This window comes from Clytia hemisphaerica, unplaced genomic scaffold, assembly GCF_902728285.1.
Source record: "Clytia hemisphaerica strain Z4C2 unplaced genomic scaffold, Clytia hemisphaerica genome assembly, whole genome shotgun sequence".
In the NCBI taxonomy this organism is placed as follows: domain Eukaryota; kingdom Metazoa; phylum Cnidaria; class Hydrozoa; order Leptothecata; family Clytiidae; genus Clytia; species Clytia hemisphaerica.
In genome coordinates, this window is record NW_027104342.1 from 121216 (window position 1) to 141502 (window position 20287).

Sequence of the window (20287 nt, forward strand, 5' to 3'; positions counted from 1 at the left end):
GAATTCTTTTTCAAGAGTCACAAGGCTCAATATCGAGAAATTTTAAGAGTTTTTCAAGAATAACACTGAACCTCAAATTTTGGCCGAAGAGGGTTCTTCTCAGACAACTTCTATGTTATTGAATGGTTGTGAAGAAGTAAATTGCACAGGGAAAAAATCTAAATTTTTGAGACGAATTTTCGTGGCATATTCAAGTAAAATCATCTTTTAATATCTTCAAAACTTAAAAGTCACTTAAGTTCGGGAAAAATTAAGAATTGCGACGCTCATTGTGTATTATTTTCTGTATCTTTTTAGGTAAAAGAGGTTTGAATTCTGGTCATTGCCGCGTACTCTCGTGTAGATTCTACCACAAATGGATTAAAGATTTAAAAGGACACCTCGGGCGCGCTCATAATATGACGTTGGTATCTCATAAAAAATTACCTCCGTCTCAGCTCAGTAGTGTCGTACAGAAAAATAAGGGTAAATATCATATGAAAAGTAGGAAAATTGAGCTATGTAGCCTAAAGGGGTGTATACACTATATGCAACCTCAAACGGATCTTACCCGACATTTAAAAAACTGTCACGCTGGTATGACGAAGAGGGAATATTATGCTAAAAGGTACTATCAAATTAAGTTTATGAACGTCTGACCATCTCGTTTCTTTTTAATCGGCCTATGAACCCTATGAAGGCAAAGTGGGCGGGGTATGAGGTAAAAGGGGTGACCTGATCTTTCATGGGGGCTGCAGGATTTTAAGATTTATTTTTTAAACTGGTCACAATCCATTTTACCTTCAGTATTTAGATATTTGCCATTTGTATTTTTAATTCATTATAAGCCATAGTGTCTAGGTATTTAGTACCTCATAATGTATACATGTTTTTTCTTTTATAAGCATAACGTTTATAAGCATATGCAGGCTCAGTTTTTGGTACCTAAACAATGGCTCTATTGTTTGAGAACAATAGAATGCTAAGCATAATGCGAGCCTGATGTAGGGGCAGTCACTTGCTTATAAAAAAAAAACATGTATTTGAATAAATGAGAAAGATTTTTAAGCATTCATTGAACTTTAATGTATGACAACAGCCTTTGATGGTTAAAGCCGAGAAAGTCTGGGGGGGCTATCATGAATCGAATTTTCTGGAGGGCGCTAAGTGAAAAGGGGGAGCTGAATTTTCTGGGGAATTTGTTTATAACTCGTTTAAAATCTTTAAGCATCGTTATTCATTTGTCTTGTTTAGCAAACCAGATGTATGCATAGAAGACCAACCGTTTTTAAGCTGCTCACAAAGCCAATCATTGGGTCCAGCCGTAACTGAGTTAGATATATTTGGAAAAGGTATGACAATTCGATCTTTAATGATTGGCACAAAAACTTATGCTGAAATAAACTGGGCAGAACTCGTAGACTAGAAAAATAGTCGTTAAAATCAGGTCCCAATACGACAAAATTCAAGCTCAAAAGAAAAAGAATTGTATACCCTGGACTAGTCTCGTCTTCTTCTTAGTTTTTGGCTAAATTTCAGGCCAAATTCTTATAGAAATTCAAATTCTCGTGTAAAACCGTGTATTGAAATACTTAAATCATTTCAGAGTGTAACACCGACATATCACTCTGAGGAATTCTTTTGAAGCCTGAAAAATCCTATTTTTTTCCAGAAATGTTTTTCCTTTATTGATTATAGATGCTAGCGATAGCGAGAAAGTGAATCAAAATCTCACAAGTGATGAAGAAAGCGATGGCGAAAGAAGTGTTCTCGACTCTGATGTATCACTTTCTTCGCCTTTTTATCCTGGAATCATTAGTCCAAGTCCTAAAAAAGGTTTGTTAAATATTCCGCTTTTGTATTCTTTCACTTCAACGTAGAATGCATTAGGCGTACAAGCTATCGCGAGCAGAAAGTTTTGCGAGGTCGAAATTTATGACATTTACTTTCGCGAAAAAGGCCAATTTGTGAAAATCGCGAAAGTTTCTGCTCGCGAAAGTTGTATAATTAAAGCTGATTAAAGTAAAACCTTTGGTTGCTTTTCTCGAACATAAATGATAGATAGCATAAATAGGTCTCACTCTATTTTGATTTGCTTGATGTGATTAATGCCAATGATGTATCCTTTTCCTACCGATATTTTAAAAACATACGTGTACGTACAAAAAAAGTTTCAAAATGATACATGTTAGATTTAGATTTAATATTTAAACCATATCAATACTACAAGTTTGGTGTTATGTGTCGACACATAACATCAATGATGTAAAACAAAGTACTTATTTTTTTCTAAAATGCAGGCCTCCCTGTTATGTGATGTTATTAGACCCTGTTATTAGACCCTCCCCAACAACAACACTAAAAGAGTATCAAACGTACTCTCTTTTCCGTTGTTTCAAGGAAGCTGACTTTTGTAATCTTTATTTTTTCATTCGACAGATCTGGATATCACACGAGTTCGAAGAGTCATACTACCGGAATTATGATAAAGAGTTTTATATACACAAACATTTTATATCTTTACGAAAAAGAAACAATTTCTGAAATAACACGCTGTTAGTCTCTTTAAAACTTTTGATCATGGTGTAATTTATTTTCATAATTGTGTACATCACGTCGATCCATTTTGGGGGCTATTTTGCGGTTTTTCGTATATTTTTATGGATTCTTTTTCTATTGTTTTTGTAAGAGATTTCTTGAGATTTATTTGGATGGTTTACACCATGTTCAATAGTATCTGATTGTTTTCCTTTAGCCTCCGAAATTAATCGGTTAAATTTTATCCAAAGCTGTACAGTAGACTCCCATTTGTTCGAACCTGCACTTATTCAAAATTTTCGGTTATTCGTAGTCAGGTCTCTTTCCCCTTGGATTTCCTTACTCGACTCAGGCAAAAACTCTCTGAGGTATTCGAAATTTGGTTATTTGAATTTTCAATTCTTCAAAGTGGTTTCTAGTCCCCGTTGGACCAGATCTAGGCTAAATTCCCCTCAGTTATTCGAAGAAATCGTCTACAAAAAAACATATTTGCACGTCTCCGTGCAAAAGCACATTTGATTTAAACTTTCGTGATTTCAGTCCTCCTCCGAAATTTGATAACTGGCGTTACTCTCCCCTAGACGCAAGACTAAAATTTGCCAGTTGGGGAGAATCAATCCGCATTTTCTCGAAATAGCTCATACCCCTATCGGCCAAATGTTATCTAAGGCTGTAGTAATCCAGTTGGGGAGAATCAATCCGCATTTTCTCGAAATAGCTCATACCCCTATCGGCCAAATGTTATCTAAGGCTGTAGTAATCAAGTTGGGGTAAATCAATCCGCATTTTTTTCGAAATGACTTATACCCCTATCGGCCAAATGTTATTTAAGGCTGTAGTTAGCCATTTGGGGAGAATCAAGCCGCATTATTTTGAGTTTTCGTTTTCTCAAAATGACTTATACCCCTATCGGCCAAATGTTGTCTAAGGTTGTAGTTAGCCAGTTGGGGAGAATCAAGCCGCATTATTTTGAGTTTTCGTTTTCTCGAAATGACTTAAACCCCTATGGGCCAAATGTTATCTAAGGCTGTAGTTAGCCAGTTGGGGAGAATCAAGCCGCATTATTTTGAGTTTTCGTTTTCTTGAAATGACTTATACCCCTATCGGCCAAATGTTATTTAAGGCTGTAGTTAGCCAGTTGGGGTAAATCAATCCGCATTTTTTTTGAGTTTTCATTTTTTCGAAATAGTTCATACCCCTATGGGCCAAATGTTATCTAAGGCTGTAGTAAGCCAGTTGGGGAGAATCAAGCCGCATTTTTTTTGAGTTTTCGTTTTCTCGAAATGACTTAAACCCCTATGGGCCAAAGTTATCTAAGGCTGTAGTTAGCCAGTTGGGGAGAATCAAGCCGCATTATTTTGAGTTTTCGTTTTCTCGAAATGACTTAAACCCCTATGGGCCAAAGTTATCTAAGGCTGTAGTAATCCAGTTGGGGTAAATCAATCCGCATTTTTTTTGAGTTTTCATTTTTTCGAAATGGCTCATACCCCTATCGGCCAAATGTTATCTAAGGCTGTAGTTAGCCAGTTGGGGAGAATCAAGCCGCATTATTTTGAGTTTTCGTTTTTTCGAAACGACTTAAACCCCTGTGGGCCAAAGTTATCTAAGGCTGTAGTAATCCAGTTGGGGTAAATCAATCCGCATTTTTTTCGAAATGGCTCATACCCCTATCGGCCAAATGTTGTCTAAGGCTGTAGTAAGCCAGTTGGCGAGAATCAAGCCGCATTATTTTGAGTTTTCGTTTTCTCGAAATGACTTATACCCCTATCGGCCAAATGTTGTCTAAGGCTGTAGTAAGCCAGTTGGGGAGAATCAAGCCGCATTATTTTGAGTTTTCGTTTTCTCGAAATGACTTATACCCCTATCGGCCAAATGTTGTCTAAGGCTGTAGTTAGCCAGTTGGGGAGAATCAAGCCGCATTATTTTGAGTTTTCGTTTTCTCGAAATGACTTATACCCCTATCGGCCAAATGTTATCTAAGGCTGTAGTTAGCCAGTTGGGGAGAATCAAGCCGCATTATTTTGAGTTTTCGTTTTCTCGAAATGACTTATACCCCTATCGGCCAAATGTTATTTAAGGCTGTAGTTAGCCAGTTGGGGTAAATCAATCCGCATTTTTTTTGAGTTTTCATTTCTTCCAAATAGTTCATACCCCTATGGGCCAAATGTTTTCTAAAGCTGTAGTAAGCCAGTTGGGGAGAATCAAGCCGCATTATTTTGAGTTTTCGTTTTCTCGAAATGACTTATACCCCTATCGGCCAAATGTTATTTAAGGCTGTAGTTAGCCAGTTGGGGTAAATCAATCCGCATTTTTTTTGAGTTTTCATTTTTTCCAAATAGTTCATACCCCTATGGGCCAAATGTTATCTAAAGCTGTAGTAAGCCAGTTGGGGAGAATCAAGCCGCATTATTTTGAGTTTTCGTTTTCTCGAAATGACTTAAATCCCTATGGGCCAAAGTTATCTAAGGCTGTAGTAATCCAGTTGGGGTAAATCAATCCGCATTTTTTTTTGAGTTTTCATTTTTTCGAAATAGTTTATACCCCTATGGGCCAAATGTTATCACATTTAAGTTTATTATATATAAGCGGATTTGAGCCGATCGTGTTTTCATGCTTGTGTTATATGTCAAATATTTTTCCAATTAAAATCCTAAAATCCATAATCTAGTAGCAGTACTGCCTTGCGCATCACTAGGTCAAATTTAATCACAAATTTACCCTCAATATCCCTGGACACGAGTCTACCAGTGTTAAACAAAGTCACTTCAATTAAAGACAACTAATTATTTTTCTTTATTTACATGTTCAGGCTAAAAGAGTAAAATATAGAGTAACTGTCATTACTTCGACAGTTTACCTAATGACTCGGTTAGCCTGAAAATGGTAATCTTTACAAGGATCTTCATGTTCCCGACACAACATAGACAAAATATTAATTTTGACAATTATAGATAAGATAAAAATATCATCATGAAAATTTAGGAGCTGCGAAATAAACTAATTTGATATATTGATGTCTATGACGAAATAATAAATGTACAGAGAAGAAAATGACGCATAGGATAAACTATAAGAACGAAACCAAACATCTCGGGTGCAACGAAATGACAAAAAAACGCAAGACGCGAAAATAAACAATACTCCACAAAGAAGAAAACAGAAAACGCTCTAAGCGTTAAAATAACGATTTCAAAATAGAACTTCGGATAAGTAAGTATATAAGTAAATATAAATAATACAACGGTTGATAAATAGCCTGCATTTCCTCCCTTCACGATTCAGCCAAAGTTTTACATGAAAGTACTTTACAAAACTGAATTTCTGAATATCGGAATAAGCACCTTTTTGTAAAGCCTCAACACAGAAGAAAACAAAGATTTAAGCGAAGGAGAGAATAGAGGGAATAGCTCAAGCATTCGTTTAAACAATTACAAACTATCAAAATAAACTACTTTGAACCAGCCAGGGCAACACGTAATTTGTTCTTAAAACTTGTTTCTTTTTTGGTGTTCCAAATGTCTATGAAAAATTTAACGTAAAATACGAAGTGTTCCTGCGACATGTGCTTGCACGAGGCTTTCACGCATTGCAGGAAACTATTAAATTGTTCGCATATACTTGTGTTGTACGTCATGCCAATCAAAGATTTGGTGCTGTACATAGGCGAACAATTATGACCATATCTGTGGAATAGATCGTGAAAAAATCTTGTGTTTGAGAAGTAGCCCGATTCACGATTCAGTGAGTACTCCTCAAAACCACAAGCAAAATCATAGAATAAACCTTCAGGAGCTGTCTCCAAAAACTGAAATAGGGAGCAGGCCGCATCCTTTCTGCCTTCACTGCCGTTCACAATATGCCCTCCGTAACAAAAACCATGTGCTGGGCAAAACCACAGAAAAAGAAAGGAGGTGCCTCGTGGAGCAACGATGGGATATCTTTTGCTGCAGCTTGACGTTGTCGGCTCGTCGTCGTGGATTTTGCCTTTTCCAATTTCGAAATTACGGTTTTTTCTAATCTGTGCTCCATCCTTTCTGAAGTAATAAAAGCGTCCTGATTTTGAGGGATCGTTCGGTATGACTTCACAGGGTGGAATATCGGGTTCTGGAACCGAACGAACTCTTTCCAAAAGGTATTCGATAAGGGACAAAACGTCAGAGTCGAGGAATCTATCATTGAAGGCAGCGAGAAGATTGCTTAGAGCAATGTTGAACTTTTGACACTCCCGCAACAAACCAGTTCGAGCATGCTTCTCCATTACCATAGTTTCCATAATGGGAACCAGTTGCTTCGGTAAAAAGGCTCTCACAGGTGCATCGAAACTCAACAAATGCATTACTCGTTTCGCAGCCTTGAGTTGAACAATACTCATCTGTTGGTTGATGTACCTCGAAAAGAATGGTTTTACTTTTTGCGGTAAAACACTCAACAGCTGCTTACGGCAATCAAGGTGCTCGAGGGGGGTTAATTTGTCCTCGGTTGAATTCGATGTCCAGGTTTTTAAATAGTTTCTCGAGTCCCGTATTGTTCTTAATCTATTTTTGTACTGCTCGTCCGATTCGTCTTTTGATTTCGGGGAAAAGGCTAGAAAACACCTATTGTTTCGCCTCGTTTCTGTTGGAAGGACTTGTCTGGACTCACATGCCTCGATTGGGTTGATGTCGATGTTTTGAGACAAGATACCGATTTTCGTGGCATCACATGCAAGAACTTGTGGAGACTCTCCACACCAATTGCACTGCCTGTTCAAGTCTCGTGGTTGATGACTTGCCCATGAAAAAAATAATTTTAAGAATGTTTTCGCTGACATGAAATATTTCGGCGACCGGTGGCGCTTGTAATTGTTGTCTATGCATTGGCGAAAACTAGCAAACGTAGTCTTGGAGGTGCACACCATGTCTATGTACTCCCAGCACAGTTCCTCGACAATACAGATTTGTTGGGAGATTCGGAAAATATTCTCGAACAATCCATCCCATCGTAGGCAGCATTTCCCAGTTGAACAGACCAATTTGAATAAATCGCAGTCGATAGTACGATCTCTGGTGTACAATGTTGTTTTTCCGTCTGGCACGTACACAAGCTGTCCTTCCGAATTTCTCATCCAAGGAACCTGTCAAAATATAAATGAATCTTTAGTGAAATAGGAAAACCCATTTGCTAGAGTGAAAGGGGGATGGTAGAATCGAGCATAAGTACACTTTATAAGCATGGGATATAACTCTATATCATCTCGGTCAGCGTGTCTTGTCGTGTGATTAACGAGTTAGTTAAAATAAAGTAAGACTCTCAGTTATAAAAACAGTCTAGTTTTGAAGCAGAATCATATTATTATGATTACTTTTCTTCTTGAAGTATGATTACCTCGCAAGCACATTGATCTGAGTCGCATCTCGGATGGAATTCTACAGGTTGATTGTTTAAAGCCATTAAGAAAAATTCTGTACGTTTGATTGTACTGGTAATCAAGTTTTCGTCAAAAGGGTCAGCATTTACGATTCGACCAAACTTCGAGTGAAATTTCCAAGTAAGTGTTTCTGGATCGAATCCGTCGATTACCTTTAAAAAGATTTTAAATTCAAACAGTTAACTTAAATAAAAACTTTTTTTGCATTTATGATAGAGTAAAAAACTGAATATAGATTTAAAACATACAGTAGAAAACGAAAAATTTTGAATAATGAATATGAAACTTAATCTTACTTTATTTTCTGAATTATCTGTTACATCGCCAGGAGTGTCGTCAAGGTGAAGAACAGCAAGAGCAGCATCAAAATCAGGATCAGTTACGTCATCTAACTGTTGTTCGTCATCAGTATCAGTATCAGTATCTAGTTGCGTCCGGAGAAGACGAAGAAGGCGGTGTTTATCCCAATTCTCATCGATGTAACTCTTAAACACTAACAGATGTGGGCACAACTTGTCAACTTCTTCCATGGTCCTGAGCTTGATCTTCTTGCTGTTCGCCAACGAGCACAAACCAGACATACACTTTACGTATACACGTTTGGAACGATTATCTGTGTATACGTGGATAAACTGATGTCCGACTGGCGATCTAACGGAGAATTTCTCAATGTCCATAACACTGTGCAAAGGAATTACGTCTTGGATCACAGATTTTAATCCATTGCTGATCTTTACTGATGCAACACTTTCGGTGTTAGAATTAGGCATCAGTTGAGGGGCACCATACCCGTGTTCGTTTTGTTGGACATAATCAATCGAAAACTATGAAGAAATGACACTGACTATTTAGTCAAATATTATGTTATTCAATACGATATATTACCTTCCACTAGAAGTGATCATGATCAGATTGCGCGAGAAAACAAACTAAAATAATCCAATCAAAATTGAAATTTCATCATATAGTTCATTACCTCCTCAATGATATCAGCAAAGACGCGAGCATGACAACACTTAATACCATCCCAGTCGCTGAAATTCACTGCCGAAGCTAAGGCTGCATGGGTTCCGCAAGTACATTCGAAATTGATGATTCCACCAGGACGGACAGTACGCGTAACGGCAACAAAATCATTAAACTGAAAATGGAATTGTATAAATCAATGTTTAAGGAGATATTCTTACCTGATTTTTCTCTTTAGAATAATAAACAAAAATTTAGGAATGACACGAACTAGACCAGCGGGTAAAACTTTTACCTCAAAAGAACCAGTATCAGAATCATAGTTATTCATAACTACCACTTGGCATTTGGCATTATGTTCACGCCACAAAATGATACCGTCGTTATAAAGATTCCTTTTGAACTCTTGATAAAGGGAACATTTGATCGTCATGGGCAGCTCGAAAGATTCCTCTGTTGCTCCTAATTGGTCCAGAATAGTCTCCCTGTTGACCCTTTTTCGTTGATAGGATGCCTGTAAATTGTAAACGTAGTATTAATATTACATTATATACTTGTATAGTATACCCCTTTTCTATAAATAACGGACATTTACGAGCCTTTTTCCAAAACATTACCACCATGGGAGTAAACCACGGAAGTACGTGTTAGTAATTCTGCCATGAGAGACCGTGATAGCTGGCAGGCTAAAGTTGAATCTATTGCCTCGACCGCGGGATGAATGGTGATGTCGCCGTCATATTGCGAACTTTGAGTCCTTTATAAAAATCTATTTTAATATATTTAATACAATTCGAGGTGAGGATTATTTTTTAAAAAGAAACTTGTCGCGAAAGAAAACATACTTTTTTGTTTGTTTTTTTGAAAGACAATGGTTGAAGAAGTTTGTACTTCTCAGCCAATACCATTGTAACAATGCTTTTGATATTGATTAAGCCGTCTTCGACGTTTTCGTTTTCCATTTCTCCCAGTATCAAATTTCTTGGAGATCGACCATTTGGAACGAAGTACTGGTACAGTTTGACACCTCCAGAATCTGGTCGTACTACCCATTTGTGTAGGTTGGGACAAGAAGACAGGATTTCAAATTGATCTTTTAAGCTTAACTCATCCAAATCCCCAAATTTCTGTACCAAATCTTGGAGCTCACAGTAAGGTTTAAATGGACGGTTCAGCCTATAATCAGTGATTGCTGTGGACCATTGATTTATATTACCAAGACCATCCAGTTTGAAATATCTGAAGTAAAAGACAAAAGTTAAATCGTAGACTTTTATACCTGTTTTTATACAATAAAACAGCTGAAACAAACTGGAAATAGAACAAAGCTTTCTTTTTAGATTTTCTTTTTAGCTTTAAAAAGATCGAAAAACGAGCGATATTATGACACAGTATTAATCAATTTACCGTCAAATTTTGAATCGATGAAATATTCAATTTAATGGGCTTACTGATGATTTTCATTGATATTGTCAAGCTCACCAGACTCATCAATCTTCCTTTTTCGTTTTTTGGTGTGTCGAGCCATTCGCTCACAAAAGACAACATAGCCTGGAGAAAAGCCTTGAAACGTATTTTTCAGAGATTGGTACGCACGATCAAAAGAATGCCGAATTGATCCTTTGTTTGAATTCACCAACTTCTCAAACATTTTGGCATTTTTGTCTGGTCCATGTCCTAAAGTAAAATATACAGGGTTTCCGAAATAAATATTTCGTTCAAGTCAATCCTAGCCTCCCTGACTGACTGTTGAATCAATCTTTTTAAATATATGAACTAACCAGGTTTTAGTATGTTTGTGCTAAACTAAGTCTTCTGCCTTACCTTTGCTCGATTCAGATCTATGATGATTGAAAGCAAGAACATCCCAATCATTGTATATCCTCATGATATGCACTTTTGTGATATTGTGCGTTGAAATGATTTCTGAGAATAGGTCTTTACAATGTTTTGCGAAAAATCCTTTCAAAGTCCCAGTTTCGAAGCACCTGATTAAGTAAAGAAAAACAAAAACTACACAGTATATGTTGATGAAAAAGTTTCTATTCAATGGAACCTATTCTGAAATTTGCTCCTAGATACTCAACTCCAAACAGAATCAGTTATACTAGTTTTTATAAATATTTGAAATTTACCTCAGATACAAATTATTTTCCCCATTGACATCTAACACAAATGGCATGGCATACAAGATACATTCAGTGCAACGTGAATATGAGGAGAGAGACAGTAACACTTTTTCTGCTGCCATTAAATGTAGTTCCTTTGTTTCCATGGACTTTTTCAATATAGCTTGCATTGTTGTTTCAATTGTTGCCGCTTCAGAACATTTTGCTATGATGAGGGCAGTATGAGTCAACAATGCCTGAGTAGCCTGTGTACCTAATATATAAAAAAATAAGGTTAACAATTGAAAAATAATGTTAATTCAAAGGAATTTCTGTTTGTATAGATTGATTGAAAGTCACCAATTTTACATTTATTTACCTGGGTCTGGAACATTTTCTTGCTGTGATACATCACTAACACCAGCAACAACACTCGTAGAAGGTTCTAAATAACAAATAAACAGACATTCAAACAGGTTGTTCTCTTTGTTATCAAACTTAAACTGTCAGTCAATGTCAGTCCTGTCCTTGTGAAGTATTTAAAAGTAATTATTATAAAATGCGAATAACAAGAAAAGTATACAATAAGAGTTTTTAATCATTCTAGTAAAAATGAAAATGATCATGAAAAAAACAAAGTAATAATCAATCTATTCTATTGAGCAACTCCCTGGTGGTTATATGTTGATCATTTCAGTCAGCTGTTCTGTCAATAAAAAGAAATAAAGATAATGTTAACCAAAAAATAATTCTAGAGTGTCCCATAAACAATCATCCCTTCTGCCTGAGAGAGAGAGAGACATGTGATTTCTCTCGCATTTTTCACCATTTGTCATTTGTCAACGAAATGTAAGTATTATCAACAAACATGATCAAATTAACATATTTGTAACTCACAACAATAATTTATCAAAATTATATTTTCTCTCAAGAGTCAAAGAGGGTCAGAGGGGGTAATTGTTTCTGGGACACTCCATCAAATATGTCATGTCTGTAAAATCTTGTTTGTCAGTGTGTCAAAAGTATGTACAGTGTATTAGACTTTGGAAAGAAAAGTAATACAAAAAACTATATATAATATATTAGTTTAATAAAAGAACAGATTGAAGCCTTTTTAAATGCATATTAATTATTGACTTATTGTAATAATCAATCATCATACCTTGGGATTCATTAATATTCATTTTTACTGTTTGACTGGTGCGACATTTCTAACTTTTCATTGCATAGATCTAAGAGAAAAATTTCAAATGCTTTTAGAATATGTACGTTGACCTTTCTTTATTCAGTCAAAATTATACCTACTGATACTTGGAACAACCATTTTAAACATTGGATTTAAAGATTTCTAGTCTTTTTACTTACTGTGGATCTCTCTTTCATACAAGTTTGCCAAAATTCGTGATAATAAAAATATAACTAAAGAAACTGAACCTAACTTTAAGCAAAACAAAATTGATTTGTAGTTCTACAGGCCTGATGACTTGAAATTTACAGTTAATAACATAACATTGAAGATCCCCTGTTGTAAATCTTACACATATTTGTTATTCTAAAGAATAGAAATACCTTGTAAGTATGAGTGTATTAAATTATTAAATTTCTAGCTCTTTAGAATATGTTTCCAACTTTGTGTCATGAAATGATAAAGGGTGATTTTAGATTCAGATAGAATTCAGGAATTTATTTTCGTAACTTTGTCAAACCTTATATTTTCAAAAACATATTTTTATATCATACCGGCCAAATACTGACCAAAGGGAGCCACTGACCTGAACAACTGAGGGGGAGGTGGAGATTTAAAAATTGAACCTGTCAGATAATATACTGATTATTGACAAAAAATGGACAAAAGGCTAAAAGTTTCTTACAAAAAGTTGACCCTGTCAGAGCAAAGAAATTATATACAAAATTCTATGAATTGCTTAAAATTTTCTGAATTTTGACCCATAACTGAGATTTGCAGAGGTTGAATAATGGATTTGGTCTAAGTGCCCCCGGGATACAGACTCATTCACAGCCAAATCTGCCGATGGTATATCAGATTATAAAAAAATCTTGCCTATTACTGATCGGATTGAAATTCGATTGTCGAATGCAATCAAATCTCAATTGAATATTACCGCAATTTCCAGATTCGATTGATATTCGATTATTGCGTACCATTGAGATTAAATTGCATTCGATTGAGATTAGATTGCCCGGTGCTATGGCGGTTTCATCATGGTTCCCGTTTTTTTGCTATGCTAACATTGAAGTGCTTCTTTTTTTGCACGAGAAAACATATGGTTTTGAGCCTGTTTGAACCGTGACCAAAGGATACTGTTATTCAGTTAGGAACATTTGGCGAGTTCCTGTACGCAGCCACAATCAAAAAAATCATAACGTCACTCAATAAAAAATGGCGTTCGTGTCTTTTCGCACTTTTTTTAGCCTAGACGATGTAGCAAATATAGTAAGTATAAGCACACTGTGCTTTTAATTGGCTGACAATTTCTTTTGCGTCGGAAAAACTTTTTCAAACTTTCAGCGATGATTGATCAAACTGTTACATTGAAAATTATCCAGCGCATTTTTTATCTTCTTACCTTCTTCATCTTCAATGAAGCACTCAAAGTTTACTGAAAGTAAGCACATAAGATATTCTTATAATTAATGACATTCATTTAAACACGCTTCGTTATGCGCTGCGGTGGAGTGCATGACGTAACTCGCGCGGCAACTAACTTGCCTTCTGTTGGAAGATCATATTGGGCGTTTTGGCGTTACCACCCTCACCACAGCGAGCGCCTTTGTCTTTCCGCAACTCTTTCCACCATTTTAGATGGCCTTAACAATAGATCCAAAAGGGCGCCATAATCTTGGAAGATAATTTGTTTTGATCTCCGGCTTTGGGAAGAAGCAATGTTTTTGGTTGTTTTCGATGGAAAATGGTAAGAAACTTAAGTTTACAAGTGTCATTTAGTTTTTGCTGGCTTCTAGAATGGCAGGATCCTGGATGGTTTCCCTAACTGTTATTGTTGTGTAATTGTTGTTTTTATAGTGGCTAGATGTAGCTAAATGGCTATTGTTAAATTATTAACTAGAAGATTGATCACACACCTCTAAAAGTCTCCTAACAAAAGTCCTTCTGTTCTGTTTGGACCAGACGGTACTAATCAAACGTTCGGTTATTATCGAAGGTGGTCAGTGACCACCTATGTATCGATTTTATCTGTGATCGAATACTCACTCAACTCCAAATTATGCCCTTTTCCCCACCAGTTAAGGTTAAGAAAGTGATCGAAAACTCACAATTTTGTTGAAATTTTGGTGCTCGAAATTTGATTGCTAATTGATAAGTGGTCGTTCAATTACTTCGATAATCGAATTTATTGATTAGTACCGTCTGGTTTGGAGACCCCAAAATCATTCCACCTAAAAAACCATTCCATAATAAAGTAGCTGAATAGCTGAAGTTAAAAAATGCATTAACAGAAGGGAGGATACCAATGGAGACTGTCCTGCCCTTAGTCCTAGCGTTTAATTAGAGACATTTCTCCAATTTATTAGATCCAAATGCATGAAACTATAGTATATACACTGTTAACGAACTTTCTAGCACAGCGTTTAAAAAAAATTGTGTATTGGTATTGGGGCTGACTGGCTGGGCTGCGGCATTCAGCAGAAGGTAGGCTGCTGCCAGCCTCCCCCCGTCCTCCCTCCCCATGCGTGCTGCCTGCCCTTGCGCCTTGGCTTGGGAGAGTTTCCTCACTGCAATTTAATCTTTTACTCCAATAAAAGTAAATCAAAAAGACAATAGTGCACGAAGCATAAAAAGGAATCATCCCGCCACCAAGCCATTATCCAAAATAAAGAAGTCAGTCCACAACAGGAGCCTCCCTACAAGAACCCTTCTCACAGCAGCCAAATTCCTTACAGCCAGGCACATTCGTCCGCCATTTTGTGTGAGCTTCGCGGCATATTGTTTCACTTTCGATTTGATAAACTTTGGGCCAATCGGGTGCTTTCATTTCAAATATTACATCATCTTTTTACTCTTCGGAATAGGACCTTTCTTCCCCTCAGAGGGTGGTTACAGTGAGTTAGCTGTACCAATAAAGAAGATCTACGAATCAAAATCAACGAGACAAACGAGAAGGACACGAAGAGGATTTCAAAACGAGAAGAAATTTCTTTCATCAACACACGAAATAAGATACGAAGAGTAAACAAACAAGAGAAAGGTTACTCATTAAATATTCACGAAAGAACATTATTTCAACAAAGAAATTTTATAAACAACGAACATCCCAGACGATCACACGTATTGTAAACATAAGAGAGAACTCACAACAAAGACTGAAGGAGAAAATCGATGAGGCGAGAAAATATTTGGAGAAAGAAAAATATGATATACATGAACTAACGAGATTGAAGAACCATCTGGAGAAAAAGAAACTGCAATTTGAAAAGGACATCGAGGCTTACGAGAAAACAGCCAACGAAGTTGACGAAAAGGTTGAAATTTACGAGAACTTTGAAGTAGAAGCAGAGGATACATTTGACGATCTAGAACATTATATCGACGTAACGAGGGAGCGCGAACTTAAAATCAACCTCGAAAAACAAGCTGAAGAAAAGAGACAAAAACGTGAACTGGAGGAGAAGAAACTTGAACTTGAACGTGCTGTCGAGGAGAAACGACTCGAATTTGAACAGAAAAGAATTGAAAGTGAATTAGAAGACAAAGAAAGAGACCGACGTTACAACCTGGAAATGGAGAGAATCAGAGCGAACGAAAAGATTTCGATCCAACAGTTGCACGTGGAGGAGGTGAAGGTTGAAGCCGAAAAGAACGTAATTACCACAAAGGAGAATTCAAAATTGACTGTTAAATTACCGAAAATTTAATTGAAAAAGTTTAATGGAGACATTCTAAAATGGACAGAGTTTTGGGATGCTTTTGAATCCACTATTCACAACAATCCAAGTCTTCACAAAGTTGACAAATTCAATTACCTTAGAAGCCAACTTCAAGGATCTGCTAGTGAGATTTTGTCCGGGCTGGAATTGACCAACGACAACTACGAGATTGCTATCGAGTTGCTGAAGGAGAGATACGGGCGAAAGAACTTTATGCTTGACGCCCATTACGCAAAGTTAGCAAACATTTGAGGTGTTTAAGAACTCTTGGTGAAGATCACTGCAATGAAATGCAACAGTTGGCATTAATGAAATCGAAACTACCACGAAAGTGTTATCGCAAAGCTTGAAGAACAGCTACCCGACAATGAAGAATGGACTAACGAGAAATTCCGAAAATTGCTGAACAAGCACATCAGAAGTCAAGAAGCTGCCGATTTACAGATGAAACTACATCATTCGAATCGAGAGGAAAACCAACCTAAAGACGACAAAGGAAAGTCACATCCTTCGAATAATCCGACTGGAGAAATGCTATTCAACGTCGAACGTACGAAAAAAGTTCGGCCGCAAATACATTTTTTGTAAAGCAGAACACTGGAGCGACGAATGTGACCAATATCCCGATATACCCTCTAGACGAAAGCAACTCAAGAACCGATGTCTCAGATTCCTGAAGAATGACCATAAACTGAAAGAGTGCAAGGTTACTGGAAAATTATGCGTTCATTGCCGAGAGAAGGACAAGCATCAGAACACTATGTCCAAAGAAGTTTGACAATCCAACTACACCAACAAACACCGAAACTGGAATGGTTGCAGCAGGAGAAACAGTCATCATGAAAACAGCTATGGTTAACGTCAACGGAAACAACGCCAATGCTACTTTGCAAATCTCCCTTATTTTTCTTCTTTCTTAGATATCTTTAATTTTCTTAATGGCATGGTTGCACCATGTAAAGAACTAAATGTATATTTTTATTTTGCTTCAATTCTTCTTTTCTGTTTGCCAAACTTGTATTGCTGTTTTGGGTTTGAATTTTTGTTTTAAAAAACTTGGATTTTGATATATTTTTATTTATTTCCAAAATTCATTTGGCACTTTCTGTCTAACAGACTTTCCACCACACTGTCTATACTTCATGGTCAAGGCTGCCATTTTAAATTGATTTAACACTGCTGGGAACCATCTTGAAATTATGCATGTCATTATCTGCATATTTTTATTTGCAGCCATGGGATTCGTGCAGGAAAATCTGTCAACAGGGAATCATCTGGTTTCTAGGTGAACCAAGCTCTACAATTTTTAGAACTTTGTCTGGCTGAGATAAAACTTATTCTTTCTTTTATTTTGAGCTTGTTATCCAGGCTAGATTCGATTTAATCATAATTCTAATGGTTTCTTGTTCTTTTTTGGATGTTTTAAGGATTAAATCAAAATACTTGTTCCCCGACTTTGCTGTTATTTCTTCAGTAACTTGTAAAATGTAACCATAGAGATCTGGAAGAGGAAAAACAGATATAAATAAATTTGTTAATTGTTGAATAGAGTATAGTTGTACTGGCAGTGTATGGTACGTAGATTGATCATGGGGAAATTATTAGCTTCAAAGTGTTTAAAAGCACATATCATATAAAAAACATTCAGAGAACCGATCAGAGAAGTTTGTGGGTAATTTAAAATAAAGAATGTCACTGACTTACCAACTTTTATTTCTTGGGGATGAAAGTGTAGTCGGTTTAATAGGTGTAGCATAATATTTCCTTTTCGGGGTGGACGGGCTTTCTGAAGATAAAAAACTAACATGATTAAGTAATTTGGAAGTTTTTTCCTAGCAAAGAAATTTCCAAGCTAGCTATCTGCATAATGATTAAGCAAACGTTATTAATAATTGAGTGTGGAGGTGGAGGTTGCTTTTTCATAAAAAATTTGAACCAAATATTTGATTTGAAACTCCTCCTTCTTGTTGTAGGCAAGGTTGTTGTAGCAAAGGTAAAGGCCACTTACCTATACTGCTGGCACCATTTAGCCGTTTAGTGGGTGTGTTCATTACTGTGTCATTATTTGAAGCCATTATTTTTAATATTTTGCTGAAATAAAAAATTACATATAAATAGAGTCATTATTCAAACCAACAAGGCAAGTCAGACAAAAGAAATAACATTACATGAAGTAAACTCTAAACAACCTATTATAAAATCCCATTTTTATTTACATTCTAATACTTTCTTCTGCCAATTTTTATAATCTTCCTTCCTCAAGTATTCCATCCTTAAATCTTTTACCCTCATTCAATTTTTTATTGTTTCTAATGGAAACGATTCAATATAATCATATAATTTAGCTTTTTAACACGTGATAATGCAACACCTGTCAACCCATTCATACTTTCTTTCTTTGCAAAATCTACTACAACTTTATCTAATGTGAGACATTGAGATTTATGAATAATTATCGACCATGCAAGTTTCAAACGTATTCTTTCTGAATGTCATTTTCTGAAGAAATTTCTACAATAGGAACAATTGGAACATAACTATCTTCCACGCACCTACACCTTTCCTGCATCCTGGCTAATTGGACAAATTCTACATCGGCGAATAAAAAGAATCCGGGCGCAAAAACCAGTAAAATGCCTGTGGCGCGTGCCATAAAAAAATGATTACCAGGATATCGACTACCGCCCTGGACAAAAACCAAGTAATTACAGAAGAGGTCAAGTACGGAACAGAAGAGTGCGACAACAAAGTCATAAGAATTCGAGATTCCAGTCTTATATCTATGCGTGAAGCTATTAGTGCTTCCTCGTCGATATGCTCCTGCGGGGGCAAAAAAAAAGAAGTGCCGCAAAGAGCCACCAAGCAAAGAAAGTGTAAGTACTCAAAATTTGTTTCTGAAAAAAACCTTCGGTTTTATATTTCCATTGAACACTGAAGGGAGTCAACATTGAAAACTCAAAAGAGGGAAGGGTAGGAAAGGGCTTTCAAAAATCAAATTTTCATATTATTATTTGTTATCAAACTACTGCTGAAAAGATTTGAGACGTACACATTCTCGGATTAATGAGTTGAAATCACCTTCCTTCCAGATATTCAATCGTCTCTCCAGTGTCTAACATGATCTCTCGACTTCGATGATTTTGAAGGCTTTTGGAGTTGAAGATTTGGTAGCACGGTCAGGGCTTTCAGTGCAACGTTTGATAGTGCAGTCAAGTCATTCCAGAGATTGATGAAACGAGTGATTTCTTCGAAAAATTATTTTCCAACTGCACCACTTGGGATGTTGAACAAGTTCTTCGCCAATGACTGATCTCGTTGAATGTGGCTGAAAGGATTTGATCGAGTTCATTAAACGTGTGACTTCCCCATACTTTTGGTTCAAAGAGGTTTTGGTTGAAGGTTTCTGACGTCAATTTGTCATCTAGCGTTTGTGACGTCATTTAGTTTTGTGTAGTTTCGGTTGACACTGGAGCAACTTCATGAATTTTGATACAACGATTTCTATGCCTAGTCCGTCCGTTATTTTGAAAATCTATGCCACATATGAGCCTTTCATGTCAAAAAAGTCCCGAAAACCTTGAAAACACTTTTGCCTGAAACACATTTTCTGAACCTTTCATTGTTTTATGGATGTTTTTAGCAAAAAATCATTTCCCACAAATACCTCACCTCTCGAGGTGGTGTGTTTTTAGCATTTCCTGTGTTCCTGGGATTTCCATAAATCAACTCTCAATTTTCTCCACTAGACTCAGGCCAAAAATGCTATTTCCCAGAAACACCGCCATTTTGTGAACCTTTCGAGAGATTTGGAAGTGTTTCCAGGAATATTATTCGGATAGTCACATGACTTAGCAACGTATAATCTGCATAAATTATTCGGTATCAAGGGAGATTATGTAAACAAAAAGGGGGTGTCATCGGATCAAAAAAATAAAAATACACAGGCTTTGATTGAAGCAGTCAGTCAAGATTCAAGATTGAAAATTTATCATCATGGCGTCGGACTTCACTGCAATCGCAAAAACCAAAAAAAAATCGTCGAAAAAAAAACACAAAAGGATTGGATATCGAACAACAAGTAGTCCCGGGATGTGAAATACCGACTTGCTCCAAAAACCTTACTGCTGATAACGCTCCACCATCGTCGTCAAATAACAAAAAAAAAGACATATCGTTGGTCGAAAAACTGGTCACTTTATCTAATCCAGGTCTACAAAGAGTACGTACTAATGATTGATTCGCCTCGATACACGCAAACAAAAGTTTGGAATCTAATCAGAAATGATGCTGTAACAGAAATGGTAAAACGTGGTGAGAAAGAGAACAAAAGACACAAAAGAGTGTTTGACACGTTTTGATAAGATACGCAAGCCGTACAAAAAAT

General features: G+C 36.5%; 2 protein-coding genes and 1 long non-coding RNA gene across 3 annotated transcripts; 1 reads left to right on the forward strand and 2 right to left on the reverse strand.

The window, feature by feature from the left end:
- The first annotated feature begins 298 nt into the window (after positions 1-298).
- Positions 299-2528, forward strand: LOC136818014 (uncharacterized). The gene is made up of 4 exons (XM_067074383.1): positions 299-607; positions 1234-1331; positions 1678-1815; positions 2419-2528. Exons 1-4 carry the CDS (start codon positions 399-401, stop codon positions 2463-2465), a joined length of 492 nt encoding a protein of 163 aa, XP_066930484.1. The 5' UTR covers positions 299-398; the 3' UTR covers positions 2466-2528.
- A 3303-nt stretch (positions 2529-5831) lies between these two features.
- Positions 5832-11147, reverse strand: LOC136817999 (uncharacterized). The gene is made up of 9 exons (XM_067074369.1): positions 11026-11147; positions 10715-10878; positions 10342-10567; positions 9736-10129; positions 9186-9404; positions 8901-9065; positions 8221-8748; positions 7882-8076; positions 5832-7630 (listed from the first exon to the last, which is right to left on the reverse strand). The coding sequence occupies exons 1-9, from the start codon at positions 11139-11141 to the stop codon at positions 5966-5968; spliced, it is 3672 nt and encodes a 1223-aa protein (XP_066930470.1). The 5' UTR covers positions 11142-11147; the 3' UTR covers positions 5832-5965.
- An 8-nt stretch (positions 11148-11155) lies between these two features.
- Positions 11156-12964, reverse strand: LOC136818000 (uncharacterized). Its single transcript, XR_010848180.1, has 3 exons — positions 12161-12964; positions 11378-11704; positions 11156-11272 (listed from the first exon to the last, which is right to left on the reverse strand). It is a non-coding gene; the product is annotated as an uncharacterized lncRNA (long non-coding RNA).
- Positions 12965-20287: the final 7323 nt, after the last annotated feature.